The 12,608-nt window shown below is 38.0% G+C and overlaps 1 protein-coding gene across 5 annotated transcripts in view; it reads left to right on the forward strand.

The window, feature by feature from the left end:
• The first annotated feature begins 3,380 nt into the window (after positions 1 to 3,380).
• Positions 3,381 to 12,608, forward strand: part of PNPT1 (polyribonucleotide nucleotidyltransferase 1) — a 58,393-nt gene continuing 49,165 nt past the window's right edge. For 4 of the 5 annotated variants that reach the window (XM_081589528.1, XM_081589529.1, XM_081589527.1 and 1 more), the window contains exons 1-5: positions 3,381 to 3,564; positions 7,717 to 7,777; positions 8,377 to 8,451; positions 10,240 to 10,345; positions 11,203 to 11,252. In XM_081589528.1, coding sequence (XP_081445654.1) covers positions 3,404 to 3,564; positions 7,717 to 7,777; positions 8,377 to 8,451; positions 10,240 to 10,345; positions 11,203 to 11,252 — 453 coding nt within the window. In that variant the 5' untranslated portion in view covers positions 3,381 to 3,403. The remainder of the gene's footprint in view (positions 3,565 to 7,716; positions 7,778 to 8,376; positions 8,452 to 10,239; positions 10,346 to 11,202; positions 11,253 to 12,608) is intronic. The other variant, XM_081589531.1, reaches the window with a different exon arrangement.

The following is a 12,608-nucleotide window of genomic DNA, read 5'->3' on the forward strand; positions in this document are numbered from 1 at the left end:
GTCCCTTGGGCTACAAAGAGATCAAACCAGACAATCCTAAAGATCAGTCCTGAATGTTCATTGGAAGGACTGACGCTAAAGCTGAACTCCAATACTTTGGCCACCTGATGAGAACTTACTCTTTGGAAACAATCCTGATGCTGGGAATGACTGAAGGCAGGAGGAGAAGGGGACGACAGAGGATGAGATGGTTGGACAGCATCACTGACTCGATGGACATGAGTTTGAGCAAGTTCCTGGAGCTGGTGATGGACAGGGAAGCCTGGCATGCTGCAGTCCATGGGGTCACAAAGAGTCGGACACAACTGAGAGACTGAATTGAACTGAACTGACAATATGCCAGGTACTGTAAACACCTTACACCCTCTGTCACAGTTAAACTTAAATAATAAAAAACAAAGTACTGTGAGATTTGTATTATTATCCATTTCTATAGATGAGAAAACTAAGGCTCAGAGAGATAGGGTCAGACAACGAGGAAATGGCAAAGCCAAGACTAGGACCACTCAAGACTAACTTTGTTACGGATCCCCAATGGTTTGGAGATCCCTCAATGGGTCAATGGGTCTTTTGCTCGGAGTTGAAAATGTCAATCAAATGAAAGCAGGTTCCGTGTAGTACAGCAGAAACTTTATTCATTCATCAAGGAATGGAGAAAGGAGATATTTTGTCACCCATACCAGCCCCTGAGAACTAATGGATCCTTGCCTTGATTTATCCGTTGGTTTCAAAATCATCTGGTATTTGACAGAGTTGTTTTGCTGCTGTGCTAGGAGATATGTAGTGGTCAACTTTCCTGAACTCACTCTGACTTTACCACAGGAACTCACCTACACAGACAAGACTTGGAAGTATCCAAAAGTTACCTTTGCTCCATTATTGTGCTACCATCTCTGCCCAAGGCAGGGGTGGGGAGAGGGTGATTTGTACTATGCTACGCATACTAGGCATACTTCTTGCCTTCTGCAAAGAAGTGTGAAAGATTACATATGCCCCAGCCACTGGCAATCGCCACTCCTTTCCTAGAGCCCTGATGACTTAACTGCCTCCTACCTCTTAAAATTCCTTTATTCCCCCTCCCTTTGGGGAGAAGGTGTTTTTAAAGTACAAGTTCTCCTTTCTCCGTTCCTTGATCTATAAATAAAGCTTCTGCTGTACTATACCAAACTTGGCTTCATTTGAGTGGCATTTGCAACTCCAGGCAAAGGACCAATTGAAGACTCACTGACTCTTTGGGGATTGGTAACAACTTCAACTCTATGCTCTAAACTACTAGGCCTAAATGAAAAGAATTATATAGTACTTAGGTCCTTTACCAAAAGGTGATTTAATATTCTTAATTTATAAAACAAAAATCATGTTGAATCGTGGCAGGTAGATTCTCATAGATTTGTCCTTATGACAGGTTTCAGTGGATTGGTCTTGAAAATACTGGTGACACAAGGTAAAGAAAAAGGTAGAAAAAAGGCAAAAACTAGTTTACCATTAAATACCTGTAAACAGAGTTATCTGTAATCCCTTCTATTGACATGGAAATTCCAAATCAGTGATTGGAATTGCTCTTGAGAGCAATTTGTTTTTGGATTTCTTTGGGGGACAGGGTTATGATCTTAAAAGAGAAATACAATCCTCAGAAGAATAATCATTTGATTCATTCCAGGAACCATATAAAGATTTCTCCAACAGACTGGTTTAAGAGGGGTGGGAGAAATTTATCCACCCCCTAGAAATTTATCAAATCAAATTCCAAAAACTTTTTTTTTCATTTTCCAAAACTTTTAAAAAGTAGTGGCAAGTTTTTTGCATTTAAGAGTTGGTTTACCATGAAAAGATGCTCAACATCACTCATTATTAGAGAAATGCAAATCAAAACCACAATGAGGTACCATTTCACACCAGTCAGAATGGCTGCTATCCAAAAGTCTACAAGCAATAAATGCTGGAGAGGGTGTGGAGAAAAGGGAACCCTCTTACACTGTTGGTGGGAATGCAAACTAGTACAGCCACTATGGAGAACAGTGTGGAGATTCCTTAAAAAACTGGGAATAGAACTGCCATATGACCCAGCAATCCCACTGCTGGGCATACACACCGAGGAAACCAGAATTGAAAGAGACGCGTGGACCCCAATGTTCATCGCAGCACTGTTTACAATAGCCAGGACATGGAAGCAACCTAGATGTCCATCAGCAGACGAATGGATAAGGAAGCTGTGGTACATATACACAATGGAATATTACTCAGCCATTAAAAAAAGTACATTTGAATCGGTTCTATTGAGATGGATGAAACTGGAGCCCATTATACAGAGTGAAGTAAGCCAGAAAGAAAAACACCAATACAGTATACTAATGCATATATATGGAATTTGAAAGATGGTAACAATAACCCTATATGCGAGACAGAATAAGAGACACAGATGCATAGAACAGTCTTATGGACTCTGAGGGAGAAGGTGAGGGTGGGACGTTCTGGGACAATAGCATTGAAACATGTATATTATCATATGTGAAACAGAACACCATTCCATGTTCGATGCATGAGACAAATGCTTAGGGCTGGGGCAATGGGATGACCCAGAGGGACGGGATGGGATGGGGAGGGAGGTGGGAGGGGGGTTCAGGATGGGGAACACATGTAAACCCATGGCTGATTCATGTCAATGTATGGCAAAAACTACTACAATATTGTAAAGTAATTAGCCCCCAACTAAAATAAATAAATTCATTAAAAAAAAAAAAAAGAGTTGGTTTAGAAAGTATTAACACTTGACCAAAATAGGCAGAGAAATTAATTGCTAAATATTAAGATGTAAATGAACCCAAAATGATCATAATGATATATAAAATGATAACATAGGTCAACCAGAGGTGAAATTAACTTACTGGAAATAAATTGGGCTCCTATGGTGGCCCTTGGTACTCCCTTGGTAAAGCAGTAACATTATTTGTTGCTTGAACTTTATAAAATAAAAGCCAAGGGGGAAGATGGAAGAGAGAGAGGTCTCTTTCCATGGCCCACTACGCAAATTCTCCTAATTTTCAGCTGGCAGAAGCCAGATAACAACAATGTGTTTTCTGATTACTTCTATTACTGCAATACTCTTTTAAATACTTGTGCTATTTTAGATTCTCTTTTAAACTACGATAGAAAAACGAAAAACAAACCAAAAACCTCACATTATTTTTCTAATTGTTGTTGATTGGCTAATACAGAAAGACGCGTTGTCTCAATTGCGTTCAGATAGTTTTGACCCTCTCTACGCTTCGTAGAAGCGGCCAGGTATCCACTTCCCCGGCGTTCCCCCCGGAACAGCGGAAACGAAACTGCATCAGGCTCCGCCCCACTATCTGCTGAGTAAGCCAATCAGGGCGCGGCCCGGGCTGATCGCGTGCCAGGTGTCATGGCGGCCTGCAGGCATTGCTGCTCGTGCCTCCGGCTGCGGCCTCTGGTCGATGGTCCCCTCCGTCTGCCAGGGCGGGATAGGACACTCACCCAGTTACAGGTGCGAGCACTATGGGGTGGCACCGGGACGCGATCCGTGGCCGTGGACTTAGGCAGCAGGTAAGGAACCGTGTGTGTTCTCTGTCCTTTCACAAGGCGGGTCCGAGTACATTGACTTCCTAGAGTACGAATCCGGCAACCCAAGTCTCTTTACCCTAAACCTAAGCTCCAAATTCCCCTTTCCGTGTTTGGAATCTGTTTCTTGGCACCCCCACCCCCATCCCCCTACTTCTCTTGCTGTCTCAGTACTGTGCCCTTTGCTGCTTCTTCCTCCCTCCCTACCTGTTCCGAGCTTCTTTTCCCCAACTGAGTCTGCCCACCTGATTTCCATTCTCTTTACTTTTGGTGATTCCTCGGCTATGAAATGAAGAGATAAGGCGTTAACAATTGATTCTTACGCCCTTCAACACAGTTTATTGCCTAAAAAAGCTTGGCCCGTATGACTCTGGGTAGGAAGAGAAGGACAAAGTCAGTTCGTTGACACTGGTTATAGGATACTCTGTTAAAGCCTGTGAAAGTGTTAGTCACTTAGTCCTGTCTGACTCTTTGCGACCCCAGCCAGGCTCTTCTGTCCATGGAATTCTCCAGGCAAGATTACTGGAGTGGGTTGCCATTCCCTTCTGCAGGGGATCTTCCTAACCCAGGGATGGAACCCAGGTCTCCTGAATTGCAGGCAAATTCTTTACGGTCTGAGCCACCTGGGAAGCCTGTAGTAAATGTACTATTACTCTCATTTTATAGTTAAAGCAACAGGGGCTCAGAGAAGTTTAGGTAACTTTCTCAGTGTCAGTCAAAGCTATTCCTATGAGACTAGGTGGATTTTGAACTTGTGATTCAAACTGATACTTTCTCTTGGGGTCTGTTTGCCAGAATTCATGTCTAAAATCACTGTTATAAAACTAGTATGGGATTCACTTTTAGAATAAATGAAACTGCTAATACTTTATATATACTTTTCACATGTATCTTTTAAAAAACGTTGACCCTAGTTCATACAAAAGTCACAAAATTTGGCTTTGAATCCAACACTTCCTCCCTAACTTACTGAATGATCTTTGAACAAGTTATATCACCACTCCTTCCACTCCCCTGAATGAGGAGACTGTTATTAGATCAAGAGTCAGCAAACTTTTTCTGTAATGGGTCAGATAGTAAATATTTTAGACCAAATCATAAAGGTGAGTGTGTGAGTGTTTTGGTTTTGCCTACTGTGTGTCAGTCACATAATCATATGTGCTTACATACCCTCTAAAAATGTAAAAAGAAAAAAAAAGTTGTTAGGTTAAAGACTAAAAAGAAAAGAGCTGTAGTTTGTTGACTGCTAGACTAGATGATCTCTAAGGTCTTTCTTTCCACCTCTTGCATTCTTTGATTCTGATTTTTGAGGGAAAAGATGTCTCTTCCATTCTTCAAGGACTGAAAATTTATTCTCTGAAGAAGTGCCCCAGAACATTTTATTACACAGACATCTACTATTTGTTAGGCACTAGGGACTCAAAACAACAAGGTTAGGTTTGCCCTCCAAATTTTTCATAAATAATCTACTTTGAATCTCATTTATTAGTCAACTGGGATTTTTTTTTTTGTAACCTCTTTTTAAACCTATGTCATGTGTTGTAGCAGTGAGATTCATAAATACATACCTGCTGGGTAAATTATTTTCTTTGTGGTAAGTTTGCAACAAACTTTTTTGGGTGACTGTACCACCAACTTGATACTTATTATGTGTATTCTTTACAGTGTCCTAGAAGGTTGTATACTATTGTGGTAAATGTCTTTACTACTCACAATAAACTTTGTAGTAATTTTCACTTCAGCAAGTTATTGAGCATTTACTATATTGAGTTCCAAGACAACTAGAGATAGTCTGATGAGGAAGAACACAGATTCAGTGCTGAGAAAATCAGTATGGTAAAGATACGAATAGGGTGCTGAAGGAGTACAAAGGGATGTTTATCACACTGTAAAGCTTGCTATTGAAGGTGAATCCTGAAACGCAAAAAGGAATTAGCAAGAAGAAGGTAGCAGAGAAAATGGCAAGTGCAGTTGCAGAGAAGTGAGAGAGTATATTGACTAGCTACAAATAACTCACTGTGGATGGAGTGAAAAGTGAAATATGAGTTTGGCAGCAAAGGCAAGGCCAAATCATAAAAGTGGGTGTTTGTTTTGTTTTTGCGGGAGTGGGTGTGGGGTAGCATGAGTTTTGAACTACTGAATTTTTCTTGGAGGAAGGTGGTTACATTCCATACCATTTTGCAAGTGTTTCCAAAAATACTTGCATCTCTCTCTCCCTGAAATTCTACTTCCTGTGGCAGATAGCTCCTCTTTTCCCTTCTCTCTTCCTAACCTATCTCCTCCCACTCTTTTGCCCACCAATAGGACCTCCCTGCTCATCTTTTCCTTTTTATTATTTTTTTCAAAAGTATATTTTGATTAGGTATTCACTCACATGAATGAATTCTCTTCAGAATGAATTCTCTTCAGAATCAACCATGGCTGATTCATGTCAATGTATGGCAAAAACTACTACAATATTGTAAAGTAATTAGCCCCCAACTAAAATAAATAAATTTATTAAAAAAAAAAATCTTCTCATATAGTTCCATAGTCACCCAGTTCCAATTCCAGGAACCACTGGTATGTTAATAATCTTTTATATATATTTGGAGGTATTTTATACATTAAAATATTGGCAAGTAAATTGACAAGAGGTAAAATCACCATGAAATACAAAACTAATAACATATTTGCATCAAAAACAACTAAAAGTGCATTTACAGGAAAAAATTACATGTGTCAGTTAGACACCAGCTGAGATCATAAGACATAATGGAAAGTAACCACCTAGGGGGAAAAAGTTTAAATAAGGTCAGTCACCAAGGCAGGACTATCTGGTAGGTGGTCTGGGACCTCTAAAGGAGACACTGTGTAGATAACAGAAAGAACAGAGAAAGTGGGAGGATTTGGTATTTGACTATTAATCCAAGCCTGTGTTTGAGAACATCTGGGGTACTTCTGTGTTTTACCTTTTGAGGAATTGCCAGATTATTTCCCAAAGCATGTGTACCATTTTACATTTCAGACAGCAGTGTATGAGACTGCCAATTTCTCCACACGCCCATCAACACATACCCATCATAACCTAGTCTTACTAGGATGGTTATGATGGGTATGTGTTGATGGGCGTGATCTCATTGTGGTTTTGATTTGCATTTCCCTGGTGGTTAATGATGTGCATATTTTTATGCAGTACTGTTGATCTTCCTAGAAGAGACATTGATTGAAATCCTCTACCAGTTTATAAAATTGGGTTTCTTTTTATTTTTGAGTTGTAAGAGTTCTTTACATATTCTCGATACAAGTCCCTTATCAGGTATATGATTTCCAAATACTTTCTGCTATTCTGTAGGTTTTCTTTCACTTTGTTGATGATATCCTTTGTAGCATCAAAGTTTTTAATTTTGATAAAATCAGATTTATCTATTTTTTCTTTTGTTATTTGTGCTTTTGATGTCATCTATGGGAAGAAGTAGTCTAACCCAGGTTTATGAAGATTTACTCCTGTGTTTTTTTTCTTAGAGTATTATTGTTTTAATTTTTACATTTATGTCAATAATCCATTTTGAGTTAATTTTTATTTATAATATGAGGAAATAGTCCAACTTTTATTAACTTTTTTGCATATGGATATCCAATTGTCCCAGCACCATTGGTTGAAAAGACTATTTCTTTCCCCCACTGACTTATCTTGGCACCGTTGTAGAAAATGAAAGTGTCTGTTGGCAATTTTTGAGTTTATATTTTAAAGGCAATGAGGGAGATTTTAAAGGAATTAAGGAGAAAAATGATAAAGTTTGTGTGTTAAAAGGCTACTTTAGTCAACAAGGCAAGGGTGGAAAGACAAGAGACAAAAGATGTGATAAATGGGAAATTAACCTTTAGAAGGGAGCTTCTTCACTTCAGAAATACTCTTGTCATTCAGATTACTCCTGTGCCTTGGTTTCTGTATTTTTCCTAAAGGAGATCTTAAACTCCCCTTGAATCTTTGGTAATGATAGTGAGCTCCGTCCCTTTTTTGTTTATTTGTTTGTTTTTTGCTAGTTGCGGGCCTATGGCACCTTTAGTTCTTTAGAATCTTTGATTGATTTATTCTAAGTTAGGAATTGTACTAATGACCTAAGTCCTTTTGTATTGAATTTTTATTTTGAACAGAAAATTAGAAATATCCTCTGGAAAACTGGCCAGATTTGCAGATGGCTCTGCTGTAGTACAGGTAAAAAGTCCAAATTGTTAAATTTTCATCCTAAAAATGGTATGGAGACTGGTACTGAATATCTTTGTACTGTCATGTAACTTCTTAGAATTCTGGTACTGGAAATTAATCAGACTATTTCTAGTGTCAGAATCATTCCAGACAACCAGGGAATCAGAGGACAGGTATACTAAATGACCTTTAAGGTCTCTTCCAAACTTGGGGTTCTATTTTATTGTTAATAAATTCTGTAATGCTTTTCTAGAGAAAGTAATTTTACTGGTTTCTTCAGTAATAATTTTTTCTTTATTTATAGCCTAAATTTCCTAATAAGAAGTAGAAAATATGATTGGATGTGACTAAGCTATCAGTGAGCCTTTTCCCTTTTAGTTCTGTTACTTTTGAAAAACTTAGTGACTATTCTAATATAATCATGATTATGCAGAAGGGATTAAGATTGGACTGCTTGTGAATAATTATCTTCATAGTCACAGTGTCACAGAATACAATTCTCTTTCCTTGGCTTTAACTGAGGGAGGATTCAGTCTTATATGAATCACTGCTTATATATTAATATCTAATTTTAAAGGAATTTACCAGTGTTGTTGTTTTTGTTTAAGTCAGGTGACACTGCAGTGATGGTCACAGCAGTCAGTAAAACAAAACCTTCACCTTCCCAGTTCATGCCTTTGGTGGTAAGTATTAGCTGATTTTTCTGAACTGTAATATAGAATAAATACAGAATTTGTAATATTTCTGTCCAATGTCTAGTGAGTACAAATTGTAAACTTTGCACAATAAAGGATTTTCCTTAATTGTTTGATATTGAGTCATTAAAAGAATTTAAACTGATTGCTTCATAACAAGTTCTTGTATCAGTGGTCGTCAGACTTTTTTAAAGATCCAGGTTTATCAAGTTGACAGAAACAGTGGAAGTGCACAAGTACTTTAATGTTTAGTAAGCAATTTCTGCTTTATTTTCTATGCCAAAGCCTTTGACTGTATGGATCACAATAACTTGTGGAAAATTCTCAAAGAGATAGGAGTACCAGACCACCTGACCTGCCTCTTGAGAAACCTGTATGCAGGTTAGGAAGCAACAGTCAGAACTGGACATGGAACAACAGACAGGTTCCAAATAGGAAAAGGAGTACATCAAGGCTGTATATTGTCACCCTGCTTATTTAACTTACATGCAGAGTACAACATCATGAGAGACGCTGGGCTGCAGGAAGCACAAGCTGGAATCAAGATTGCCGGGAGAAATATCAATAACCTCAGATATGCAGATGACACCACTCTTACGGCAGAAAGTGAAGAAGAACTAGAGAGCCTCTTGATGAAAGTGAAAGAGGAGAGTGAAAAAGTTGGCTTAAAGCTCAACATTCAGAAAACTAAGATCATGGCATCTGGTCCCATCACTTCATGGCAAATAGATGGGGAAACAATGGCTGACTTTATTTTTCTGGGCTCCAAAATCACTGCAGATGGTGATTGCAGCCATGAAATTAAAAGACGCTTACTCCTTGGAAGGAAAGTTATGACCAACCTAGACAGCATACTCAAAAGCAAAGACATTACTTTCTCAACAAAGGTCTGTCTAGTCAAGGCTATGGTTTTTCCACTGGTTATGTATGGATGTGAGAGTTGGACTATAAAGAAGGTTGAGCGCAGAAGAATTGATGCTTTTGAACTGTGGTGTTGGAGAAGATTCTTGAGAGTCCCTTGGACTGCAAGGAGATCCAACCAGTCCATCCTAAAGGAAGTCAGTTCTGGGTGTTCATTGAAAGGACTGATGGTGAAGCTGAAACTCCAATATTTTGGCCACCTGATGCGAAGAGCTGACTCATTTGAAAAGACCCTGATGTTGGGAAAGATTGAAGGCAGGAGGAGAAGGGGACGACAGAGGATGAGATGGTTAGATGGCATCACCGACTCAATGGACATGAGTTTGGGTAAATTCTGGAAGTTGGTGATGGACAGGGAAGCCTGGTGTGCTGCAGTTCATGGGGTCACAAAGAGTCGGACATGACTGAGGGACTGAACTGAACTGAAAGCAATGAATTCATTGCTTTCATAGATTTCCCTTTATATGAGTCTACAAGTATATTTTTGGGGAAAATAGTACTTTATGGCTTCTTTTATTATGATAAGGGGAATGCAGTTATATCTAAGAGTTGACACACAAAAAAGGCAGTGTTGAACTTGACCAGGATAAGCTCCTGTGGGAAGTACTGAGTCTACACAGTCGTCCAACTGAGTAGTGGAAGGCTTTTTAAAAAATCAGTTTACTGACATTTCTGTCACCTCTCCTTTCTCTAAGAGATACAAAACACTAAAACTAAGCAAAATATTCACTCTTTGTCTGGAATATGTTGTTGGCAACCTCAGGACAATTGTATCTCCATAGTAATTTCTTGGGGAAAATTTGCTACTAAAAAAGCAGTCAAATGAACAGCATTTTTTTTTCATCGCTCCTTCAGGTTGACTATAGACAGAAGGCTGCTGCAGCAGGTAGAATTCCCACAAACTATCTCAGAAGAGAGATTGGATCTTCTGATAAAGAAATTCTTACAAGTCGAGTAATAGGTAAGATATTAAGGTCTCTGATATACCTGTGTTAGTATCTCTTCTCTTCCATCTGTGTTCTATAATATCTCTTAAATTTTCTTCATTACATTAACACCACCTAAGATTATTTACTTTCTGTATCCCCTCATTCAAATGTGGGCTTTGTGAGAAAAAACTTTTTGTTTAATACTGAATCCCCTATACCTAGCATACTGTCTGGCACAAAACAAGGCATTCAACAAATGCTTGTTGACCAAATGAATCAATCTCTGTTAATCATATAAATTCTGTGGCCCACACCTCTACTCTGTTGAACCTGTCCTAAGTATTTTTCATTTGTATGTTCAGCATAGTAATTCCTGAAAGCATTATATTCATCCACTACTGAAATATGTTTATGATTTTTCGAATCTTTGATATCCTTAAATATCGTGGGATCATTTGTAGTTTATAGTTCTTCTAGCCAAAATTTCTATTTTATATATATTTATATGCACTCGTCAGACACAGAGTTCCAAGGAAGGGTTTTATTTTGGTGTGCTGTTGGTCTTAAGCCTCTTTCCTCTGCTTAAATAAATAAATAACTGATTTCTGATGTCTGTGGAACCAGAATGAAAAGTTCCTCCCCAGTTTTATACTTGGGTGCTCCTGTCCTGCTGGTTTTCCATCTTTAGGACCTGGTGTATATTAATATTTATCTGTGTCCCTATGAGTAAATTAGTCGAGGGGTTTTGTTTTTGCTGTTATTGTTTTGTTTTATTAAATGGCTAGTTAACATTATTTTTTAGCTTGGTCTTTAATGGGGGAAAAGTTTTGAATGGTGAAGCAACTTCTGTTAATAACTATTTAATCTCTCGTTTTTTTTCTTTTGGCAGATCGCTCAATTAGACCTCTCTTTCCAGCTGGCTACTTTTATGATACACAGGTATGTTCTGTTTTAGGTTTATTTGTTTCCAGGTCAGTAAAAAAAACAGTGATGTAATCTCTATTTAATACTTCCTAGGCCAAACATTATAAACAGTATAAAAGAAGAATTTTTGGTGATGCTGCTGCAGTTTACATTAATTTTTAAAATCTAACATTTATTTGGTATCAATATGAGCTGATACCTGAATTATGAGTAGGAATTAACCAATGTAGGAGTGGAGGAAGATGGAACAGGAAGCACAAAATCCTTGGGCAGGAAAGAAATTGGTAAATTTGAAAAAAGGTTAGAGTAATTGAGGTGGGTGGGGACAGTTCAGACTGGGCCTGAAAGGTCATACTAGTAACAGACAAGGACTGTCAACACAGTCTTTATTACCTATTTTTTATCATTGGGTTCTCTAAACCTCTACTTTGTTATATTTTGTTACTTTCTGAATATTACCTTCTTCTGTAATAATGACGCATAGATATACTTTAATTAACTATTTTATGTGTTTGAAAAAAATAAATATGCCTTGCAAATATCCCTTTGTCAGAATGTCACTGCCTGGAGAAGTTATTTTCCTAAGTACATGACATAAGCATATTATTACAATGTAATTTGTGTATGCTTAACAAACAGAAGACAATATTTTGATGTAACATTTACTAACATAGCTAACTAACATTTACTGCTCAGTATTATAAATAATTTATCCACAGAATTTCCTATAATTTTCCTAAGAACTTTTTAGGAAGATACCATTATTTTTCCCTTTTAAAGATGAGGAAACTTTTGAGGCTTAATTTAAGTAATTTTTTCTATGATCAAGCATGTAGTTAATGATAGCCAAAAGAAAGGGGTTTGACTACAAAGCTTTTGCTTTGAACCATATCATATAGTTCAAATCCCTTATGAGTATACAGTGGAAGTGACAAATAGATTTAAGGGGCTAGACCTTATAGACAGAATGCCTGATGAACTATGGACAGAGGTTCGTGACATTGTACAGGAGACAGGGATCAAGAAAATCCCCATGGAAAAGAAATGCAAAAAAGCAAAATGGCTGTCTGAGGAGGCCTTACACATAGCTGGGAAGAGAAGAGAAGCGAAAAGCAAAGGAGAAAAGGAAAGATATTCTCATCTGAATGCAGAGTTCCAAAGAATAGCAAGGAGAGATAAGAAAGCCTTCCTCAGCGATCAGTGCAAACAAATAGAGGAAAACAACAGATTGGGAAAGACTAGAGACCTCTTCAAGAAAATTAGAGATACCAAGGGAACATTTCACGCAAACATAGGCTCGATAAAGGACAGAAATGGTATGGACCTAACAGAAGCAGAAGATATTAAGAAGAGGTGGCAAGAATACACAGA

The sequence above is a fragment of the Giraffa tippelskirchi genome, chromosome 4, assembly GCF_054371585.1.
Source record: "Giraffa tippelskirchi isolate mGirTip1 chromosome 4, T2T-mGirTip1v1.2.pri, whole genome shotgun sequence".
NCBI classification, from domain to species: Eukaryota; Metazoa; Chordata; class Mammalia; order Artiodactyla; family Giraffidae; genus Giraffa; species Giraffa tippelskirchi.